The sequence below is a fragment of the Seriola aureovittata genome, chromosome 10 (genome assembly GCF_021018895.1).
Source record: "Seriola aureovittata isolate HTS-2021-v1 ecotype China chromosome 10, ASM2101889v1, whole genome shotgun sequence".
NCBI classification, from domain to species: Eukaryota; Metazoa; Chordata; class Actinopteri; order Carangiformes; family Carangidae; genus Seriola; species Seriola aureovittata.
In genome coordinates this window covers 21,449,623-21,472,281 of record NC_079373.1, presented here as the reverse complement: position 1 = coordinate 21,472,281, position 22,659 = coordinate 21,449,623, and the positions used below count along the sequence as shown (strand labels likewise).

At 38.0% G+C, this 22,659-nt stretch overlaps 1 protein-coding gene across 1 annotated transcript in view; it reads left to right on the top strand.

Moving 5' to 3' along the window:
* The window catches only part of cdh13 (cadherin 13, H-cadherin (heart)), a 303,246-nt gene extending 293,215 nt beyond the window's left edge, over positions 1–10,031 (top strand). The window contains exon 14 of the mRNA XM_056387676.1: positions 7,636–10,031. Within this exon, the coding sequence (XP_056243651.1) occupies positions 7,636–7,643 (8 nt within the window). The 3' untranslated portion in view covers positions 7,644–10,031. The remainder of the gene's footprint in view (positions 1–7,635) is intronic.
* The last annotated feature ends 12,628 nt before the right edge of the window (positions 10,032–22,659 follow it).

Genomic DNA, 22,659 nt, shown 5'->3' with positions numbered 1-22,659 from the left:
CTGGGACACTTGCATGGAATTAATGTGCTTTTTGGGCCATCACAAGTTCTGTCAAACTCTGTCTTCCACTTCTGCTCATTGTGCTCATTTCAATGATACTTTGACAGCAAATGATACAGCTGTAATCATTAAGATTTCAGTACTGGTTAATTTGCAGGAAGTGCAGCTTATCACTACAAGTCCCCAAATACTAGGGGCAGAAAAAAAATTGACAAGCAGCTGCTCTGCTAGAAAGACAACAGAGGAGCAGCAACCAAATAATCTCACATTGTTTTAATAAAATGGCAATTAAACAGCCTTTTTCCATCATACCCTGATAACCTGATGCCCACAGAACCAACTGGGAAGGCTTTGTTGCAAACTGAAAAAGGCAGCAGATGCTGTCAAAAAATACTTGGCAGGTGATTGGATGAACCATCTGTCTATCATCATCTATCACAGGCTTAAAGCATCTTCAATCAGTCAGATTCTACATCCATCCCATTTTTATCAGTACCAGTGGAGCCAGTCAGTAAATCAAACTCTTGCTGAAGCAAGTCGAGAGACCACTGTGGTTCAGCCACAAGTGAAAAGCTTGGAGCGTGGCACGATGGGTTCTCGCTTGTGAGAAATCCAGGGCAATGGTTAATGCCCTGTGCAACCATGATCTAATTTCATGCTGTATATGTGTGAAAGCATTTTAAATCCCAAGTTGGAATGGCCTCCTGGACTCACAACAAAAACTGCTACAGAGAGATAATTAAAGAATATAAATACATTGAATGATTATTGCAAAAAAAAAACTGACTAACTATAACAAGAATCAAAATTGGGGTTTCGGATATTTTGGCTTCATTTTTGTGGGAGGAAGTGGAGACACATCGTCCATCTTTATATACGGTCATTGGTAAACACCAAGGTCATTCCACAATCCAAACACGCAGGATTGGAACATACTAACAAAATAAGTAAAAATTCAAATGAAATCTAAGCCTTTGATTTCCTTAGAGGTGGTAGTCACCACATCGGGATCATCAGGTGGCACCCCTTCATTCAGAGGGCTGAATGAACGGTGACATGCGCATGTCTCATAAACCATACTATATATGTGAAGTAATTTGGGAAGCTTTTAAAGATTTCTGAGTTATCAACAAAAAACACAAACAACCAGATGTGTAATAACATTATAAAACAATGTATACTCCAATAGAGAAAACTTTCTTTACCTGAGAATCTCATACATTGCAAGATTTTAAGTAGTATCACAATGACCTATTCACTTAGAAGTTCCTTTACTGTTTCTTATAGATAATTTTTTACATAGTTAACTCATTCATCTTTAAATTCGGGGTTGGTTAATTTTCATTGTATTCAATGTTACCCTGAAAGACTCTCTGTCTTCCTCTCTAATATTTCTACTTCATGGTGCAATGCTGCTGTTTTCTGTCTAGCAGCCGTGACATACCTGGGCTAATCAACTGTCACCCTCCTCTCCTCTCAGCAATTAAAAAGGCTGGGAAACAGTTACTGTTCCCTCCAGTGTCCTGTTTGATTCTACCTCGCCTCCTGCAGCTTGTTAAATTTAAATTTTACGCATTAAGATGATGCTTTTACCCACAGAGGCTTACAATAAGTGGTGACAGTAAGATAAGTCAACATCAGTGAATCATTGTAATACCCCATTAGGTCATTCACACAGTGAAAGGAAGTTTGAGTCAAAATGAATTCCTTTTTGTCTGGTGTTGTGAAATGGAAATAGGTTCATTTTCTGGCATGAGAAGCTGTTTTTCATGTAGTGTTGAAATACGAAAGTGACAGAGAAGGTTATTTACATATATACAGAAACCTTAGGTTGTTTATACTGTAAATATATGCAGTAGGCAGATGTGAGAACATTATGCTGGATGTGATAAAATGTCACATTCATACCTTATATTCACAGTAAGCATCTGTGTGCACATCTACTCATGTTTGAAAAGTTTACATAGATCAACAACCACAACAACAAGAATACATCAAGAAGAAATGTAGTGCAGCAGGAATCAATACAAAACGTCCCTTTGTGAGTCTATAGGAGTACAGTGTGGTGTTGTATCTAATTCTGCTAGCTGTAGTGACATGAGTGACTCATTCATAACCAAACCACAGTCATTATATTGTGTTCATCCCTCTCTCTCTCACTCCTCCTCCTTCATTGCTAATTCTCTCTTTCATCTGTTCCTGACCTATGAGTTCATAGCTGGTGTCTGCGCGGGAGCTGAAGTGAATTGATTCAGCAATGTATTTTCATGTCAAGACCTTGACTTTTTAGCCAGAGGGGGAGAATTTCCTCTTTTATATCCAGTTCTTCATGTGAGGTGGAACAGGGCTGCCAGAGTCTCATTAGATTTGCAAAAACCAATATCTGAGACTTGACAGCCTTCGAGTGTTTCTCCACTTTTATTTCCCTTTTTAGGGAACACTTAGGTCTGAGCCCTCTGAAAGGGGGAAGAAAAACATGGAGAAAGAAAAATCAGCCACAGCCCCTCCTGTTCCATACTGTCCTCCATATTAGATATTCACCCCCATTCAGGCACGCTTCGATTGCTTCAGAGTTTTCTGAAGTGTATAGTCCAATTCATTTCACAATGTCTGAGAAAATTATAGTTCACATTCCTCAAGACCGCTCCCTAATCTCATACAGAGAAAAGAGAGATGTGGCGAGAGAGTGTGAGGCAGAGATGGGGGAGGATGGCATGTCAACAGTTCAAATCGCATGACGAGTTTGTCTGACTGATACTGACTGCCAACTTATTAAACAAAGCACACAAGAGCTGTGACCACTGCAGAGAGAGCAGCACTGCAACCCACTCATGCACTCACAATAGAAATGGAGAAAACAGTAAACCCTTTAGAAACAAACACTAGCTATGACAAATTGCCACCTCCAAATTGGTTGTTTTACACCACATTTTGCTGCATGCATTTTGCTAGATTAGCAGTAAAAGGCAAGGCTTAAAGAAAAGCCTGTTAAGTAAGGCAGAATGCTTATAGTACACCTGATCCGTTCTTCAGTGTAACCATTGCTTCTGTGCACTGACGTGTTGTACTTGCACACAGTCACAGTCAGCAGAAGTGAATACAAAAGTAGTGAAGCAGTGTAAGGTCTCACTTTCTTTGCTACAAAATTTACTGTAAATTGCTCATATTACATGGCTCTGGAAACTTGTATACTGTAAAGGTTACTGAAAATGTCAGACACGTATACAGCCATGGTACATTGTATATGGGCATATAGTCCTAAATAATATCATTATTTAAATTTGAGCAGATTCATCTGTTATAGATCAATCCGGAATTGTGCTAAAACGGCTATTCATTTTCTCTCTTTTATTCTTCACTCTCATACTCTTTTACTGTTATTCATTTTAAGTATAGCCCTTTCTAAGTTCTTCTAACTACTGGTTAATTAATAAACTTATAAGTAACTGATTTCAAACCAATAATTCACTATTCAGGCTGCACCATTAAAGTTTAAGAAATATTTTTAAGACATAAGTCATGTGTAAATCGGTTGGTAGCATCTGTAATCAAAAGTAATCAATTGTGTAAACAGGAAGTCACTGTAGAATCACAAATTCTAGCATAAATCACACTTACAATATATTAATTTTAACAGTCTATCTTTTGCAGATGCCAGTATTACTTTTTTTTTATGTATTCATGTGTGGAGAAATGTGTATGTTTCAGGATTAACAGTATTCCTGTAGTTTATAGTGAGTGGGAAATATCCAATTATGCTAACCTAGCAGACGCTAGTCATTTAGCATTGAGTATTAGCATAATGTTTTGTAATTTCATGTATATTGTGTTATTTTGTGGAACATAATTTAAAGTTGTATGGTGTAGCCTACATCATAATATGGGACGAGTTTTTGTTTTAGTAACACACTGTTGGAGGCACTATTAGGTGCATATTAATTTATATGTGTTAAGCTATGTTTGGATTCAACCAGAAAACAACCAGAAAACATATTTATTTCTCCAGTGTTTTTATCAATAGTATAGTTGTGTTCCTAGACCACATACACTGTCGCTTCGCTAGCAAAGGACACATGAGTCAAGATGAATGTGCAGTGACTTAGAAGGACCCAGCAGAAAAGAAAACATGGAAGAATTGGACTAAATTATCATAACAGACGTGACAATAATTGAAGCCATTACAGCCTTTGATAGTGATATTAAGACTGGGCAACTTATACTGAAAGAGTGGAGTTATATTGTGATGATAACACAGTTAATGATTAAAAGAAAGCCGGCGTCTTACTCTGTGTTATGGGAGCAAAATCATATGGGTTGGTATGGAGCTTGTTTACCCCTGATGAGCCAGCTGACAAAATATACGCAAATAGTAGACACTCTCTAGCAGCATTTAGAAACCAGATTACTGTGTGGCATGCACTGTGAAACCACACTAAAGAAGCTCCTGTGTGAAAAAGACCTTACATTAGAGAAGGCTTAGGACATCGCCATATCAATGGACACACCACCACAGGGTGCTTCAGAGATACATCAAAGATAAAATGTCATTGAACTGGAAAGAAGGATAGAAATGTTACCGCCGTGGAAATGTCACGTGACCCGGTTGACTGTTGGTTTAAAGACAAATAATGCAGGAGCTGTGGCAAACAAGAACACTTTGAAGAGGATGAAAAGCTGGTAAACGGGATCAAAAGGACAATATACAGAGAAACAAAAAGCAACAGCAAAAGCCCCAGGAAGAAAAATACAACAATGTACACAAAATGACAGAAAGAAGCTCTGATGAAAACAACTCAAAACAAAAGTGAATTGTCTTGTCTGCAGCTTCACAGCGTGAAAGAGACAGATGATCTAATAGTACTATGGATCACTCCACAAGTGTCAGGCATGAGACATGAGAAAATGCAATTGGACAGACTCAGCTTTAACAGTGACCTCTGTACATGACTATAAACTACCATTTTCACACATTATTCTGAAACGAACTGAACGCAAGACTTACAGAAGGGTGTATCCCAAAGGAAAAATTTAAGTGACAGTGACATACAGAGACAAAACTCAGTAGCTAAACCTCTATGTACCAAAAAATGGGAATCCCCCCTTTGCTGGGAAGTGAATGGCTCAGGAAAATCCAGTTGGATTGGCACACCATCAAGGCACTCTTTGTGTCAGCAAAGGAGGGCAGCAAGGCCACACCTGAGAGACTGTCACTAATAATCGCTGACTCTGAGGAAATGTTCATGACTGGCATAGGAACACAGGGCATGAAGGCAAAGATTGAGATTGAGAATTTTCAAAGCCAGACCAGTGCCATACCAAGCAAGGTACACATATGTGGAGACTGTGTGACTGTTAACCCTGTACAGTATGCTTTACCTCAGAATGAGGACATCTATGCTTCCCTGTCAGGATGGTAAAGTTTCATGAAAATCGATTTGGCATAAGCTTATTTCCAAGTAGAAATCGATGATGTATCCAACAAATACCTCACAATAAATACAAAAAAGGACTTTACCAGTACAACAACTTGGTTTGTGGGATACCACCAGCTCTGGATACGTGCAAAGGTCCTGCAGGGGATTCCAGGGCCCGGGTCACTGTAACTAGCAAAGATGATGACAAACATCTTTCTTACCTTGAAATGGTGCTCACCAGGTTAAGAGAATATGGGCTCAGAACAGAAAAACAGAAATGTGAGGTTTTCAAAGTGGAAATCTCATAATTTAACTTAAACCCATCCTTACCAGTCTGAGGGTTGAAGGTTCTAACTAACTAAGTAACTCTAACTTCAACAGGATGCAACTACATACAGATTGACAGCGAGGCAGTCAAGACATCCAATCACTACTGAAGACTTAATAATAAACAGCATTTTATTAAGCACCTGAAATAAATGGGTCATTCTCATGCTAAAATTAGCTTAATGACAACTCATTTCTATTTAAGAATTTTTAATTTCATGATGCATTTTTCTATGTAGGAAACAGCTACTATAGTTAACACTAGGAACTTTAAAAACATAGTATAGAAGCAGTGTTTGTTGCCTTACAGATGTAAATGTACCAAACAGACAGCACATCACTATGTCACAGCAGATTATGCAAATTTACAATAAAGAACCTGGAAGTCCATTCTTTCTGTAAAGGCGTCTTTTGAACCGGCACACAAAAAGTGGATTAGAGGAGTGGTATGAAAAATGAAAGCTGAGAGTTTTGTTGCTACAGTAATTTCAAATTCAAATTCTTTTTATTTATATAATGCTCAATATAGAATACATAAAATAGATGATTTGTGCACTGCGTTCGACAGAGTTGCAGAAGGTCTCAACAGTGATTACCAACCTTGATTTACCTTTTTTCTCTAGAGTGCCCATGGGAAGAATGTAATACATGTAGTGAAGTGCTCGTATTGCAATGAAGCGCAATTTGAATTTACCAGCCTTTACCAAACTGTTAACCGCAAGTTCAGGCACCTGCATGTGTAACCATTTAAATAGGATTTGGTTTTCTTTGACTGCATGTCTTACTTTGTCCTTAAGTAGAGTTTAAGGTCATAGCAAAAGCCCAAAATGCCCTTTCTAATGCAGTCATATCAGAAAACTGATATTTTCAAAAAACAGGAAACAGGAAAGGAAAAAAGAGGAGAGAATGAGCAAAATGGTGAGTAGGAGTGTCAGAACAGTCATGTCAGAAATAGGGAGCAGACTACGAGGGAGATGGCTGGCAGAGAGGCAATCAATAAACTCTCACATTTCATTCTGCTATGTGCGTGTGTGTGTGGGTATTTATGTGACTGTGTGTGTTTGCGGAATCAAATTTCGAACCAGCTCGTTGTAAGCAATTCTAGCAGAGTGATGAGACAAACTGTCACGTTACCAGAGAACATAGCCTCCTGTGCGCTTTTTCTGTTCACTCACTCAAACCTCTGTATCGCCAAGGACATACACAGCATAAGTGCAAAATAAACATATGTTCTGCGATGCTTTGAAGCTCACAGGTTCTCATAAAGGTTATGTTGCTGGAATAGAAACATCCTCCTCGCAGAAATAAATGGCAAGTTCACTCCAGCCTAATTTGTTGGACACATGCTCATTCTGCTTCAGAGCTGTTCTTAGCCCCATGAACTGAACTCATTCTGAAGTAAAAGAAATCAAATAAAATTAAGTATTCTACTAGTACACGTCAGTAGCTAATTAATCTTCACTGTAGACACTTCAGAAAATGTCTCTGGATGGCATGATAAATCAAAAACATGGTGCACTTTCTTTGCTCTCTAACTTTTTAGTGTTTTGTTTGTGTTCAACCGTAGAGATTGAACTGTCAAGGATGTTGAGGAAGGTGCACGCTGGCAGTTTCAGGGTGGACCTTCGTATTAAAGCCTGTCACTTAGTTGCTGCTGCTTAAGAGTGAATAATTGTAACTTCTCTGTTCTGTCCTCACTGAATCTTTAATGACGCAGTACCATCACCTGTCCAGTGTAATTGATTGCATTTGATCTGGTTGATTGATGACCTTGACTTTACATTATCTCCTATTTTCTCTCTGTTCTTTCCCACACTTCTCTCCTTTCCTCTTTTCCTCTCATCTCCCCTTCCTCTCCTGTCCCCTCTCTTTTCACCCCCTCCTCTCCGACCAGGCCTGTAGATTCTGCTGAAACCTCCCGTAGTCCTTTTCGCAAACACTGAAAAGCAACGACTTATCTCCCCCACGCAACCCAGGCTTAGGAGAGAAGAAGATGAAAAAGAAGAAGAAGAAGCGAGAAGAATTCTTCTCACCACGACAAATCAAACAAGAAAATACACACAATCCCCACCGGCACAACTGCTGTACAACACCACTCTGTGTTTTTTAAAAGATTTCTCACTTATCCTCTTGCCACTCTCGTCTGCTTCTCTTCATCTTTACTTTCTTTGTTGCATCTGGCCCCTCTAACTTCAGTCGTATCTCATCTCTTCCTCCTTTCCTGACGCAAGTTTGACTCACTTTGACTTTTTTCCCCTCAATCTGTCCTCTCCTCAACCCTTTTCCACCATTGATTGTTCCATTTCTTTTGTTGTTTTTCTTATGTCTGTCTTCTATTCCATTTTGGCAACGCACCATTACACTGGCAGACAAGCACTGGGTGTTAGCAGCGTTCATGGCAGCATGCCACATCCGTACAAGATACTTGAAACAACATGTGTAACGATATTGCAACAAAATAAAAGCTATAAATCTACTTCATATTGGACCTCACCTTTAAACCTTTGGTCTTTTCCCACAGTTCATCAGAAACTTCTCACTCCATCCCCAGCTTTCTTTTTCTCCTCCTTCCCTCTTTTTCCTGCCATAGCTACCTCTGTTTCTCTGTTTCCTTTTCCCCGCCTCTTCACCCCACCGCCCACCCCCCTACTCCCATCCCCCATGCATAGACATCGTCCCAACTATCTATCTGCCTCACCTTCCCCGTCTCCACGTCTATTGACCGCTCTCTGTCTCTCGGTGGGCCAGGGAACACTGCGAAGGCTGAGCTACTGTCCTGGTCGGGGAAGAGCATTGACGTTTTGATGTGTTCTTTTCTTTTCTTGTCACAGACTGTGTTTGATCTTGTTTCCTCTTTAAGTGGAAAGAACAAAGCCTGTTTTCTTTGTCTGCAGTGGTTGTGGTCTTTTAGAACAAGGTGGTAGCCATAAGCCTTCAAAGTCAGAAACTCTCTGGAGTCGTTTCTTCGATTTGCTTCTGTTTTTATTGCATTAGTTGTCATGGAGTGGAAAACAGTATATCTTTATAGTAACGGTGTAAACCTTAAAAAAAAAAAAAAGTACTATTATATAAATATTTTATTTTTTACCATTGTATAAATACAGTATTGATTAACTTATGTACTTTGATTGCAAGTTGTTTGGTCACCCACACAGTGAGTGAATAAAAAAAAGAGGAAACCTTTTTTCTGTGAATTTTAGGCACTATTTCTAATGCTATTGATGTGTTGACTATTTTATTGTAACATCTTTTTTTTGTTGTTATGTTTGTTTTTTTATTATTATTTTGAAATCTGTAATTAATTGCAGAATCAGGAGTCTTGTTTTGATGACTGCCATGTGTTTAGGTTCAATTTTGTCTCACATCAGTTCTGCCCTCTCCTGTTCTCTCTCCATCTCTCATTACAAGTCACAAGATGTGTAAGAAGAAAACAAAGGCAGTGGTTTTGGTGGATAATTTTGCTTGTTTCTCTTGCGCTCATCAAAAGAATGTAGCGTGTGGGTTTGTGTGGAAGACCACCTTACAGAAAAAGATGACATTTTGAATGAGTTACGTCTGTCTTTTGCACTAATTTAATAAAGCCGTTACTGAAAATTCCCACACCGTTTTGCTAATTGTGTGTTTACTGAAATGCCATTTGACCTCTAGTGAAAGGAGTTGTGCACACATTTACGCGTTACCGTATGAGAGTGTTATTTACATCTTTGCATTTTTGCATCTTAGTCAAGTTCACCTAAAGGATTAGTCTGACATTTTGGAAAATACATTTATTTGCTTTCTTGCTGAAGGTGAGATGAGAAGATTTGTGTTTGTTAAATGTGAAGCTACAGGTAGGAGAAGGTTAGGTTAGGTCAGCGTAAGGACCGGCGGTGGGGAGAAACAGCTAGACGATGACAGCAAGACTTCAGGAAGCCACTGACCCCGGCCAAAATACGGCCAATCTGGCCAGTTTTTGCTGCCAAGCTTAACTAACTGTCCTCTAGCGATAGCTCTATACTTAGCCACCAGACATGGAAGTGGTATCAATCTACCCATCTAATGCTCAGCAAGAAAGCAAATAAGTGTATTTCCCATAATGTTGAACTATCCTTTTAACAGTTTTTAAAATTTTAACCTCCATCTAAAATATAACATCTGGAGGCTGGTTACCAGATTGATTTGTTTTGGTCGATCAGCTGATGATTAGGTGTAATGTAATACACAAGTAACTTTCTTGGTTGTAATGTTTTTGTACTGCATTGCCTATGATCATTTCACAATTAAACAATGGTATCTGTGTTTTTCCTTGGATTTTCAGTTGGTGACACTGAATGTTCTTTTATTAAAGCTGCACTTATCTTTATTTTTATATTGACAATATATGAAATGACCATGAATAATTATCATGTGACAAAAAAAACTTGGTCAGACTCCCAGCTGAACTGGGATGTTTTGTTTTCTGTTCCCATCTCCTTCAGTTTGAAACAGACGGCTGTTGCTGCCGAACACAACTCACCTCTGCGTGGCAGTTGATTTGTCGCTGGTAAAGTCTTCCTGACACTTGAGGTTTAGAAAAGCTAATTCTAATTCTCTACTTGATTACAGGTTCCCTCATAGTGTGCAGCATAGTGTGACAGCAGCATCTGGGTTATTATTGAAATAACTGAATATTTATTACAAAGAAATTTATAAACATAGTTTTTAATCATTGGAGCTGTGATAGAGTGCACGCTGCTCTCGAGTCTAGATTAAAAGCAATATTCTGCCCGAGCACATCAGGGTGCAGTTATTGCTCTCAGGGATTTAGAAGGTCAGTCACGTAAACCTTCTGTTTGTGTGTTTTTAAATCAATCAATGAAATCTCAACATTGATTCTAAAATGCACTTTTAGCCTCTGTGAAACCCATGCAGAGACACTAAAAATGGGCCAAAACTATGAGTGGTTGGAGATTGAACGTCTTTGGCATCTTTTTCTGCATTTTTCTTTTTTTTTTTTTTTTTTTTTTTTTTTTTGAATAAGCTGTAGCAGTGAGGAGGAGTTTTGAATGACTTTTAGAGGAAATAAGTGTATGAATGAATTGGAGGCTGTGATATTAGAATTTAGATTTAAAAAAATATGTGAGCTGCAGAAAGTACAGGCACACCAACCCTAGTTTTTTATTTATTTAATTGGAATCAAGTACACATGTAAGTTTGTTACACAAACCTCGAAACAAATTCAGATTCTTTATATCTTTTTCAGTATCTGAAAAACACTAATGCATACAGACTGTCAAGACAGGTGACAAATGGGCTTTAAAAGGGTGTTTTATCGAGAAATATAGCAACATAAATACACTACACTATCTTGAAATTAATATTTGACACTAAGGGAAACTAAATGTGCTGGTTTAAACTAGGCTGTCACAATTCACCTTTTCATCTATTAATCCTCAGTGACCATGGAGTGGCAGGGTGTTAGAGTAAGAGGGCTTTGTCTGGGTCCATGCACTATCCGTAACACAAGCAGAAAGAGCTTGATCTTGTTAGAAATGAAGGATGAGTTGTGTTTAAGGTTCCACTGTGGTTGGGACAATAAGCAGGCAGCGCTGTTAGCTTTGAGAGACAGAGGTTTTTTTTCAGTCAAAGCTAACGTTAAAGCTAGTGGGAGCACAGTCTGGAACAGCGTACTGACAGATCTTGTTTAGGGTTTAAATGTTCCTTCAACAGACCATTGAGTATCATCAGAAACACCCACTGAAGTGTTATTCAGTGATATCTGCTGTGTACAATCAGTGGCAGAAAGAGTAAGTAGCACAGATACAGTTCTCAGTGCCATCACACTGCCTACCACAGAGAGTGACCTGTGAAAGTCTGTGTCTGAAAGAACTGGTAAGAGTAAAACTGCCCGTGCTCCTCAGACGACTCAAGAAATCCAACTACGGCTGTGGAGAAAACATACAGTAGATTGCCTGTGAATGAAGGTGACTCACCAAATGATACATTTGAGCCTATTTGTGCAGTAAGTCTTCAGCCTCTCAACCCCTCTTATTTCTTCTTTCTAGGAGAGGAAATGAGTGGCGGAAGTGAACAAGCAAGCAAAAAACAGGAAAAGAGGGGAAAGGGAAAGTGACACAGCAAAAAAGTTTTTCTCTTGCTCTTTCTTCTATTCATTATTTGAAAATTGTTTTGTTGTCTCTATATCCAGCAGCTATCATTCAGAACGGTTAGAAGAACATGTGTCCACTGATGTATGCTGACACAGCTGGTATAAAGTAGTAGTTATATTAACGGACATGTTATTTGCGGTTCATGTAGTATCTCGCTAGTGCCACAATGAAACCCAATTTCAGTTGGATGTAAATAAAATCAAAGCAGTCAGTTTTATTTATTCATGACTATTTAAAAAAAAAAAAACTCTTTCTAGATTCTTCAGCAGCAGAGAGATACAACCTGGTATGTGAAGTCTGGATTGCATTTTTGATGTCAGCTCCCAACACAGGTAGCTGACAACTGTAATGAATGCAATCAGCTTTCATCAAAAACTCCCTGCACTTTTCCAGACCATTTTAACAAGAAGCAAGTCTTAACACCTATGTTTATCCTCCTTTGTTAATTGTGCATCACTTCGCACTTGAGATTAGTTTATATCTGCTGGAACTCTGTTATTGCCCTCAATTATTCTGAAATCTGTGATCTCTGACTTTGACATTTATAGATGTGAACACTTCACAGTCGAGCTGTCCCAGTCGATGTGCGCTTATTCTATTGAACCTTTTATTTGCACTGTACTGTATTGAATTTGGGTGTGTCAGACTTATCCCAAAAGCTGATGGAGATTTTAAAGATGACCTTTTGGATCAGTTGGAACCATCCATTGGCAGTGAAGGTGAGAGACAACAAGTACAACTGACTCATCAGACAGAGCTTTGTGGGATGGAAATAGGAAGTATAATGTTTCCATGGAGTCAGTGATTTAGCTGTGGGCTGCAACTTGAGCTTGTTTTTCTAGCCTATATTTGTTTTCATTTTGGCAAATGACACCATTGAAAATATGCCAAATTAGATATTGGCAGTCCCTGCATGCCAGGTACTTGTGGATTTGGAGTCAACTATCACTGGATTACTTTGATACTTCAGAAAACGTAGAAATGGAACGATTCTCAGGGAAGTTCTGGAGTTATAAGAAGTGTCTTTTTTCTAAGACTTCTAGGCAAATTTATGGACATTCATTTGCAATGGCATAAGAGATAATGATATCCTCTGAAAGTGTAAGTCACACTGAATCTAAAAATATGTTTATCATGTCTCTATGTTCAGATTGACAAATTTTGCTACAGCTCCAACTGCTGATCATGTTGATAAACTGGTCAAATCATCTAGTCCAACCTTTTTAGAACAACATTCATCTGTGCCCTTTCACGTGACAGTATCTTTGCCTCACATCTCTCCCTCCAAGCCCCCTTTTAACTCCCGAACACACAAGATGCACGCTGATGCATGCTGCTGTGAATACACCTGCAAACATCTGTGAACATCTGCACCTATGCAAGCACTCAAAAGTAACTGCTTATTAACCTATACTGGATTGTCAGCAGGGAAATGATGGGTACAGTTTACATTACACCATTGATGATACACAACATTACAGCAGTTTCTAGTTCATGCACAAGCTTTACCTCCATGAGGAACACTCTGTGATGCATTGGCATTTATTTCCATATGCTCATCAGTTTGGGCTCAACTGATTCATGTGTCATTCTTGTGTTTCATATCAGATGCTCATGGGTAAATAGCTGCTGAGAGATGTTTGATGGTTAACAAAATGGCTACAACATTGATAAACAAACTTTATGTGAAAATATGTTCCATAGTAGAAAGGCTTGGTGACTTGTCTGTCTCTTTTTGGCTTCAAAACAAAACCATCTATTGGTTGAGCATTTTAATTTTGCTTCCTAATTAGAAGAGTGGCTGTTTTATAGTTTAGCCAGTATAGAGGCTCCCTTCTGTACAGCCATAACCTGTAACTTTCATTCTGAAAATACCAATAGCAACCATACTATCCAATAATAATGATACTAATATCCTCCATCTGCCATCTCCCACTCAGCCATTCAGACTCATTTATTCCCTCCTAGATGATCATTTAGCACCTATTAACACAAGATCCTCATCTGTAATTGCCACTCAATTATCATTTTCACTCTCATTCTACTTAGGCTTAGCAAGGTTAAGTAACGACCTGAACCTGTGACAAACGTTGAATGGGCCATTGGCAGATATTGGTGGTGATTACAGTAGCAATATATTCAACCAGGCCTAAAGGGTCTCTTTTTTCTCTCCTCCATTCATCAAATGTTATTTTCCCTCACTCATTACTCTGACGATGTTGCATCACCTGTCACAGTCTGCTGGAGATGTCACCCTGATCCTGAACAGCAACCAGTGCCAGTCCTACCACACATGCATAATAGGCAAGTTCAAATTTTTGCACTCAAACCATTATCACTGTGGTTGTGCCTCAGCAGGAATGATATAGCATCCTTCATGGCCAGCCACGGTTATCCCATAAAATATACATTGTAAACAAAATGTTGTGTTGTGTCTCAACAACTCTTGGATTAATTGTTTTTGTGCAAAATAAAGTAAAATACAAAGGGAAATAACTCTCTACTCTCAACTCTAATTTGTCTGTAGATATGTTCTTTAAATATAATCCCAAGTAAATTATCTGTACTGACACAGCAGGGGTGCCCTTCCCAAGGGCATGGATATTCATGTCAAGCTGTACCACACGCTCTAGATGAAAGAGGCGAAAAGAGAGAAGGAGCCAACATCGACCTTGATCTGTGCAGATGAGGGTACCTTCCTCCGGCTTTTATCTGTAATGTGTTTTGATTAAGTCTGCAATAAGAAGCTTTTTTTTTCCTTCATTCTCAAGGTCTTTCCTTCCACAAAGCACAATGTAGACACATGGTTCCTCTCTGCAATTACATTTCATTACATCACAGTTAGACACTGGGATTATTTATCTTTTGAATCTGAACATTGGCCAACTGGTTTACTATCAATGACCATGGATATTCTTAAATTATATAAACTGTCTCCTAGTGTGAAACCTTTGTAACAGATATTTTTAGGCATGAACAATATAGAGGAATAATCCTCTGTATTGGCAATAAACACAAATATGGGACACTCTCCCACAGACACACACATCGAAGAGCATCTCATGGTAGTTCAGCTACAACACAGGTGCACTCTCTCAAAGGGCAATAAATGTGCTTCTAGTGACTATGAAGGCTCTGCTGGACTCCCTGTCTTTCCAGGAGAAAAACAGAGACTCTGACAGAAGTTTCTTGTAGCTGGTTAGCTCTGAATACCAGCTCTACACCTCTGTCCATGCAACACAGAGAGAGGTGGTACATCAGTCTTCCCCATGCCCCATGATCCTCCACGTCACACGCTATGTAGCCACGAAGCCATGCCCCCTACTGTACAGTCACTGCTCCCTCACTGTTTTGTTATATTTATAAATATACTGGAAGAGAAGCTTCTACTAAAATATGAGGGCGTAACACCTCAAAGGAACAGATAGACACTGGGAAAAAAAAGTTATGTCCATTCTTTCTGAGTATTAGATAAGAAGACTGATACCACTCCCCAGTTTGCCTGTTTTAATAGGAGACAATAAGCTTAGCTTAGCTTAGCTTAGCCTGTTATATCTTTTGCTTAAACTGTACACAAAAAAAGACAATTTGTTTTTTTTGCAAGAAGTTATGTGCTGTGAAAATTTCTCATGCTAGCCGTTACCCTGCTTATAGTCTTACAAAGCTAAGCTAACCATCTCCCAGGTGTGGCTCCACAGTTAGCACACAAACATGACAGTGGTATCAATCTTGTCTAGCTCTTGACAAGAAAGCAAATAAAGGCAATTCCCACAATGTCAAACAATTCTTTTAACTTGTTTATAAATAGAATAAATCAATCCTTTTGTTTTTGGAGGTCTGGAGGTGTTTTTTTCTCTGTATAACCTTAATGTGTTTAGCTTGTGTGTTTAGCCTGTGCACATAGAATAGGCAGATCTTTACCTCATTAAGCATCCCTATCCTCATTAGCCGGACATCTAAAAGTGTCAGAGATTGAAGCTACAAAGACCACTAAGAAAGAACAGCCTCCTTTATTACATGCACAGGTGCACAGCTAATGTGCTGTAAATATTGCTCTTAATAGCCTCTCCAAGTCAAATATCCATTTTGCCAAGTACACAAAACACTGTGTAAAGGCTTTTATTAAATAGTTCCTACTCCTCTCAGTTTGTTATTCATATATTTCAAGGTCGCTAACACACCACTCTCTCATTTTCTATGTTGTCTTATGCACAGAAATGTGTTAAACAGGAGGTCTTCATTTGCAAATGAGGCAGTATAAGATAAATGGAGGTGGTGGATGTCAGTGTATGATGCTAACAACACAGCATCTGCCTTCGTATGATAACCCAACATATATTAAAAACATAATTAAAAAAACAGAATGACTATAGAGAAAAACAAAATTCATAAACAAACCTTTTGTAAACCTAAGGAAAATGCTCTGTTCAGGTGATTCCCAGTGTTTACTAGCCACTGATAAAGTAAGGTCACAGAGAGACTGAGAATATTCCATGTTGTATTCTCCTCAAGCACCATGTTTATGTAAAACAGCCAAAGTTCATTTTGCTTTTGTTTCTTTTTTATGGCCTTCAGGCATTCAACTATTTCTCTTTGTCGGCTAATAATGTGGTGCCTCAGAGGATTTATCATTAATCTACTTTACATTGTTGGGATTTAAGAAGATTTGGCAACATGACATATTAGCTGCAGCTCCAGGTCCTCTGGGACCCATTTCCAGCCCTATGGTCTATTTTTTTTTTTTTTATATCACATGTTGATTTAAGTGTAAGTCATATCAGTATTGTGCTGTGCCTTGAGATGTGTCTACTCTGCAGGTTGGTTAACTTCACAGTCTGAGGCTTTGTTGTACAAACAAGAGAGTGAAAAATAAATGGCTGTTGGGGATGGGAGCTGCTCATGAATGCAGCACATCTGTCTGGATATTTTAACGCACCATACAGTGTATAATGCCATTCAGTGGCCCCAAGGGATAATGAATAACAAGTAGAGAACAACCCATGAAATCAATAAGGAATATAACTAAGATGATTTACTCATGTTGTACAGTGCTAACATGAGGATTCATATTAATAATACGATACATATCAGCCTGACCTTTGTGTGTTTTAACCACACAAATACAGACATAACTTTGGGTGGATGCTGAGCTGCTCATTGTAAACATACATAATTTTCTTATTGTTTGTACTTCCAACACACCTACACACACACGCCTCTGTGGGACTAACCTCTATCGGTGCATCTGAAGTATTGTATTATGTCGTCCCCACCAAACCAGGTAGCAAAGAGGAGGTATCAGAGCTCCCCAGAGTACCAATTTGTTTTCACTGTTGGGCTCATTCTGTCGCTTTGCAGGTGGATGCCTGTGATTTTCCTCCTGATAACTATGAGGAGCAACGGATAGACTCAGTACATACACTACCTGGACAGATTTACACTGATGCAACTCTGTGGGTGTTTGGGTGGTCACAGGAACACATTAGGGGCTAATTTATGTGCAAATGTATGGACTTTGAACCTTCAGTAGTACTGATGTAATAGGAGTAATTTAATAGCAACAATAAGGGATGCTGGATTTCAGTGAAAAGACTTCACCACCCTCTGTGACGGATTTTGTTCTCTTCTCGCCGCAGGTCTCTGTCCCTCTGCTCTTACGTTAATATGTATGCTTTAGTCTCCCCCTCTCCTTTTCTTGTGATGTAGGAACTGAACAATCATATGTTATTATCCACAAGCTTGGTTCCGGCAGCTCCCTCATACTCATTTGAGAAAATCAAATCCTGTGAGAGTGAAAAAAACTATTTCATCGAGTCATATCTCGAATACAGCATAGTCCTGATAATACACTGCATACTAAACTATACTTTCATTTTCTATAAGCAAAATGAGAAGAGAAACATCCTGTGAAAGCTGAAAGTCTCTGTCCATTAACATGTATAGGTCTGAAACGATTGTAGCACTTTAAAATTCTTGGTAGAAGTGACATTTAATCGCAGCTCTCCCTGTGTCTAAGTATGTAGATCATCTAACAGAATTAGTGCCATTTAGTGAGGATTTACAGTAATGTGGAAGTAAAGTCAATTTGCATTACAATTAAAGGAATTTGCTTGGAGATTAACGGCACCCAGGGATGAATTTCCTCTCTTATTAGCTGTAAAATCACTATGGTGGGAAATTACAAAATAAAGTCCTTGCATTACACTTGTAGATTAGTAGCTGTGGCAGGAACAAAGTAAGAGAGAGGACCTCACATTCCCAGCTCAACCAGTCTCATTAAAAAAAACATTGCCTATCAGTAGGAAACAGAAATCGAACCGTCTCCTGTGTTAAAGTCAGACTTCTATAACCCTCACTTGTAATTCGCTTTGGATAAAAGTGTCACCGAGTCCCTTGCCCTGTTTATAATTCCTGCTGCTGGAGAGCTTTGTCACTTTAACATTAACACACAGCAGGTGGAGTTGGGGCATTTGCTAAAATGACTAATACTTTTGTTTTTCATGGGAGGTCAGTCTAGTTTTACAAACCCTGCCAGGTTAAAGTAACCCTCTCACCAGAACATCTGTGTTGAACAATTATGAAAAACCTTTTCTCCAGATTACATTCAGTGTCAATAATCTGGGCACTGCTACTACACTATGGTCAAGGTCAGAGAAAGATTGTGATTATTGTGAAAGGAGAAGTCAAACTTTGTTCTATGAAGGTCAGATATAATACCACCACCACCACCTCCTAATCTTGTTTTTCACCTTGCTACTCATAGAGCATTTTACTTCCTCAGTTGGCACTCAACGCTGGCAATTGACGTAAAATTGTCAGATGTTACACAAAGATATTATCATTGCCTTATATTTCTAATAATCCCATGTATACAACTATTTTGTGTTACCAAAATATATTAACATGTGTTCTGTAATGATGTCCAGATATTATGCTCTTACTGGGTAAATCTGTAAAACATTTCCTGCCACATGTGGCTCTTAAAGCAGCTTTAACGTTAGACAATTAAACTATTATTGTTATTGTTAAATATTTAGTTATTGTTAAATAACAAAAAACTAAACCTTTTTCATTGCTCCACATTAAAACCACATTATGTCTTGCATTGGCACTGAACCTTTGCAGTTAAGTGTAATTCCTTATTGGTGACTAACTGCAAATAGACATAATCTGTTGTAAACAGGGTTTCTTACTGTCACTGCTGTGATGAGTACTTTAGTAAATTGTCATGGTCTAGGCTGTGACTTGTTTTTTCCCTTGTGTTTATGGTGTTTTCCCTTTCCCCATGTTTTCTGTCTTCCCTTGTTTGTTTCTGTGTCTGTTTGTATCTGGGGCATGGTACTTCTCTCTCTGTCCCTCTCTCAGTCACCTGTTTGCCAATCAGCCAGCACACCTGTAGTTCATCGAGCCCAGGCATCGAGTATATACTCCCCAGTCCTACAGAAACTATACGCCAAATTGTTGTTTCACCAGTCTGGTAGCTCACGTTCCATCTGCTTGGAATTTAAATTCAAAGTTTTGCTCCAGTGTCTCTTCCTTGTGCTAACCTTTGTTTCCTTGTGTTCAGGACCACTGCCTGCCAGCCTGCGCGTTCATTATTCAGGGTGCCATGCTCCAGACAGCCTGCTTCGCCTTGCCAGTCTCCAGCCTCACAGACCTCCTCTTGCTGCCCGCTCACCAGCCCTTTCCAACCAAGACAGCCCCCACTCTCCACACTGCCCTATCCCAACCTGTTGGCCACTCCCCTCTTCTCCTCGCCCAAAACCCTCACTCTCCCCTCAACATATGCCTTCTTAGTTTAAGTAATGAACTCACTCTAATTAATTTGAACTCTAAGTCAGTGTCCTGCATTTTGGTTCCTCTGTTGATCATGACAAAAATAGTGATTTACTATATGTTGAATGCTGTCATTTGGAAAGGCTATAATTCATGCTGCTGCATCTTCACTGCAACTCTAAGTAAAATTTTATGTGTGTGCTGTTGTCTGACAGCAGCAACATAGAGTTATCAATGACGATGCCTGTACTCTGTGATCGTATATTGACGCACTGAAAAAGTGATGACAGGAAGAGCCGAAGGAGACAGAGCACTGTCTTTTGAACGTCACCCCTTGGGTTCCCATGGAGGAAATGATTGCTAACATTGTGGCAGTAATTTAGAAATGAGCCATGGTGCCTCAATCAAATCATCAAATTTAAACAGCAGGGCTGAGAATCACCGCATTTTGTGGTCCATTACAAGGGCGTGGGTTTGCATATGGATAGCAGGGACATGTCCCTACCAATATTTCGGGAGGACGGAAATTACCCCTACAAATATTTAAGTAAACTTGTTTGGAGTGAAGTCATATGAGATCATTCCAATGTGCCCTCCAAAGGTTATGTCTCCAAGACAACCAATTTAGGCATGCTAGCATTTGATTGAAAGGGCAGGGGTTATATGAAGGCTCACATCATGTGAGAATGGTACCTTACATCACCAGAAGAAATTATGTTATTTATCCATGTTAGCTAGTATTAACTAGCGAGCTGACCCTTGCTTCTGTCTTCTGTATGCTAGCAGTCAGGTTGCAAACAGGAGTTAACATAAAATGGTGGATATATGCCCTATGAGTTTAATTTATGTCAAGAAATCCATGAAAATGTCACCATGAATGAATTAGTTTTTAGTAAAGGGGGCAGCAAATTAGGAAACAGGTTCATCTTTCATCCATCCATCCATCCATCCATCCATCCATCCATTATCTTCCACTTATCTGGGCTCGGGTTGTAGTGGCAGCAGGATAAGCAGGAGGTTAGAGTTACTTTTCATATCTTACTGTACTATGATTTTTATGCCTTACTATACTATGACTTTTTATGCCTTACTGTACCATTACATTTTTATGCCATACTATACGATAACTTTTTAGTCTTTACTCTACAGTGACATTTTATGCCTTACTATACTAAGACTTTTTATTCCTTACAATAATATGACATTTCATGCCTTACTATACTATGACTTTTTATTCCTTACTATAATATGACATTTTATTCCTAACTATACTATGACTATTTATTCCTTACTATAATATGACATTTTATGCCTTACTATACTATGACTTTTTATTCCTTACTATAATATGACATTTTATTCCTAACTATACTATGACTATTTATTCCTTACTATAATATGACATTTTATGCCTTACTATACTATGACTTTTTATTCCTTACTATAATATGACATTTTATTCCTTACTATACTATGACTTTTTATTCCTTACTATAATATGACATTTTATGCCTTACTATACTGTGACTTTTTCATTCCATACAAGACTATTACTTTTTGTAATACTTTCTATACTATGACATTTTATGCTTTCCTAATTTATAAATTTTAATGCCTCACTGTACTATGATGTCTTTATGCCTTACTAGGACGTTTTTATGCCTTACTCTATAATGACTTTTTATGCCTTACCATACTATGACTTTTAATGACTCATTATACTATGACTTTTTTTAAGACTTACTATACTATGACTTTTTTTAAAACTTGCAATACTATGACTTTTTATAAGTTTCTAAAGTGTGATTTTTTTATGCCTTACTATAGTATGACGTTTTTTGAAATTTTATGTCTTACTATACTATGTCGTTTTTTAATGTTTTTTATCCCTTACTATAGCATGGCGTTTTTATGCGTTACTACACTATGACGTTTTCTGATGTTTTCATGCCTTATTATACTATGACATTTTTATGCCTTACTATACTATGACTTTTTATTCCTTACTATAATATGACATTTTATGCCTTACTATACTATGACTTTTTATTCCTTACTATAATATGACATTTTATGCCTTACTATACTATGACTTTTTATGCTTTCCTAATCTATAACTTTTAATGCCTCACTATACTATGATGTCTTCATGCCATACTATGACGTTTTTATGCCTTACCATACTATGACTTTTAATGACTCATTATACCATGACTTTTTTTAAGACTTACTATACTATGACTTTTTATGAGTTTCTAAAGTGTGATTTTTTTATGCCTTACTATACTATGACTTTTTATGAGTTTCTAAAGTGTGATTTTTTTATGCCTTACTATACTATGACATTTTTATGCCTTACTATATTAAGACCTTGTTTGACTTCTTCTTTTTTACGCCGTTCTAATCTATGACTTTTTATGCCATTCTAACCTATGACTTCTTATGCCGTTTTAATCTATAACTTTTTATGCCTTATTATACTATGACGTTTTTATGTCTTACTATACTATGATGTTTTTTTATGTTTTTTATCTCTTACTATAGCATGGCGTCTTTATGCATTACTACACTATGACGTTTTTTGAGGTTTTCATGCCTAACTATAGTATGACTTTTTCCTAGGTTTTTATACCTGACTACACCAAGACGTTTTCTGAGGTTTTTATACCTTATTATACTATGATGTTTTTTGACATTTTTATGCCTTATTATAGTATGACATTTCATGCCATACTATACTATGATGTTTTTTTGAAATTTTATGCCTCACTATACTATGACGTTTTATGCCATACTATACTATGACGTTTTTTAATACTTTTATCCCTTAATATACTATGATGTTTTTTGACGTTTTTATTCCTTACTATACTATGACGTTTTATGCCATACTATACTATGATGTTTTTTGATATTTTTTATTCCTTACTATAGCATGGTGTTTTTATGCCTTACTACACTATGACGTTTTCTGAGGTTTTTATGCCTTATTATACCATGATGGTTTTATGCCT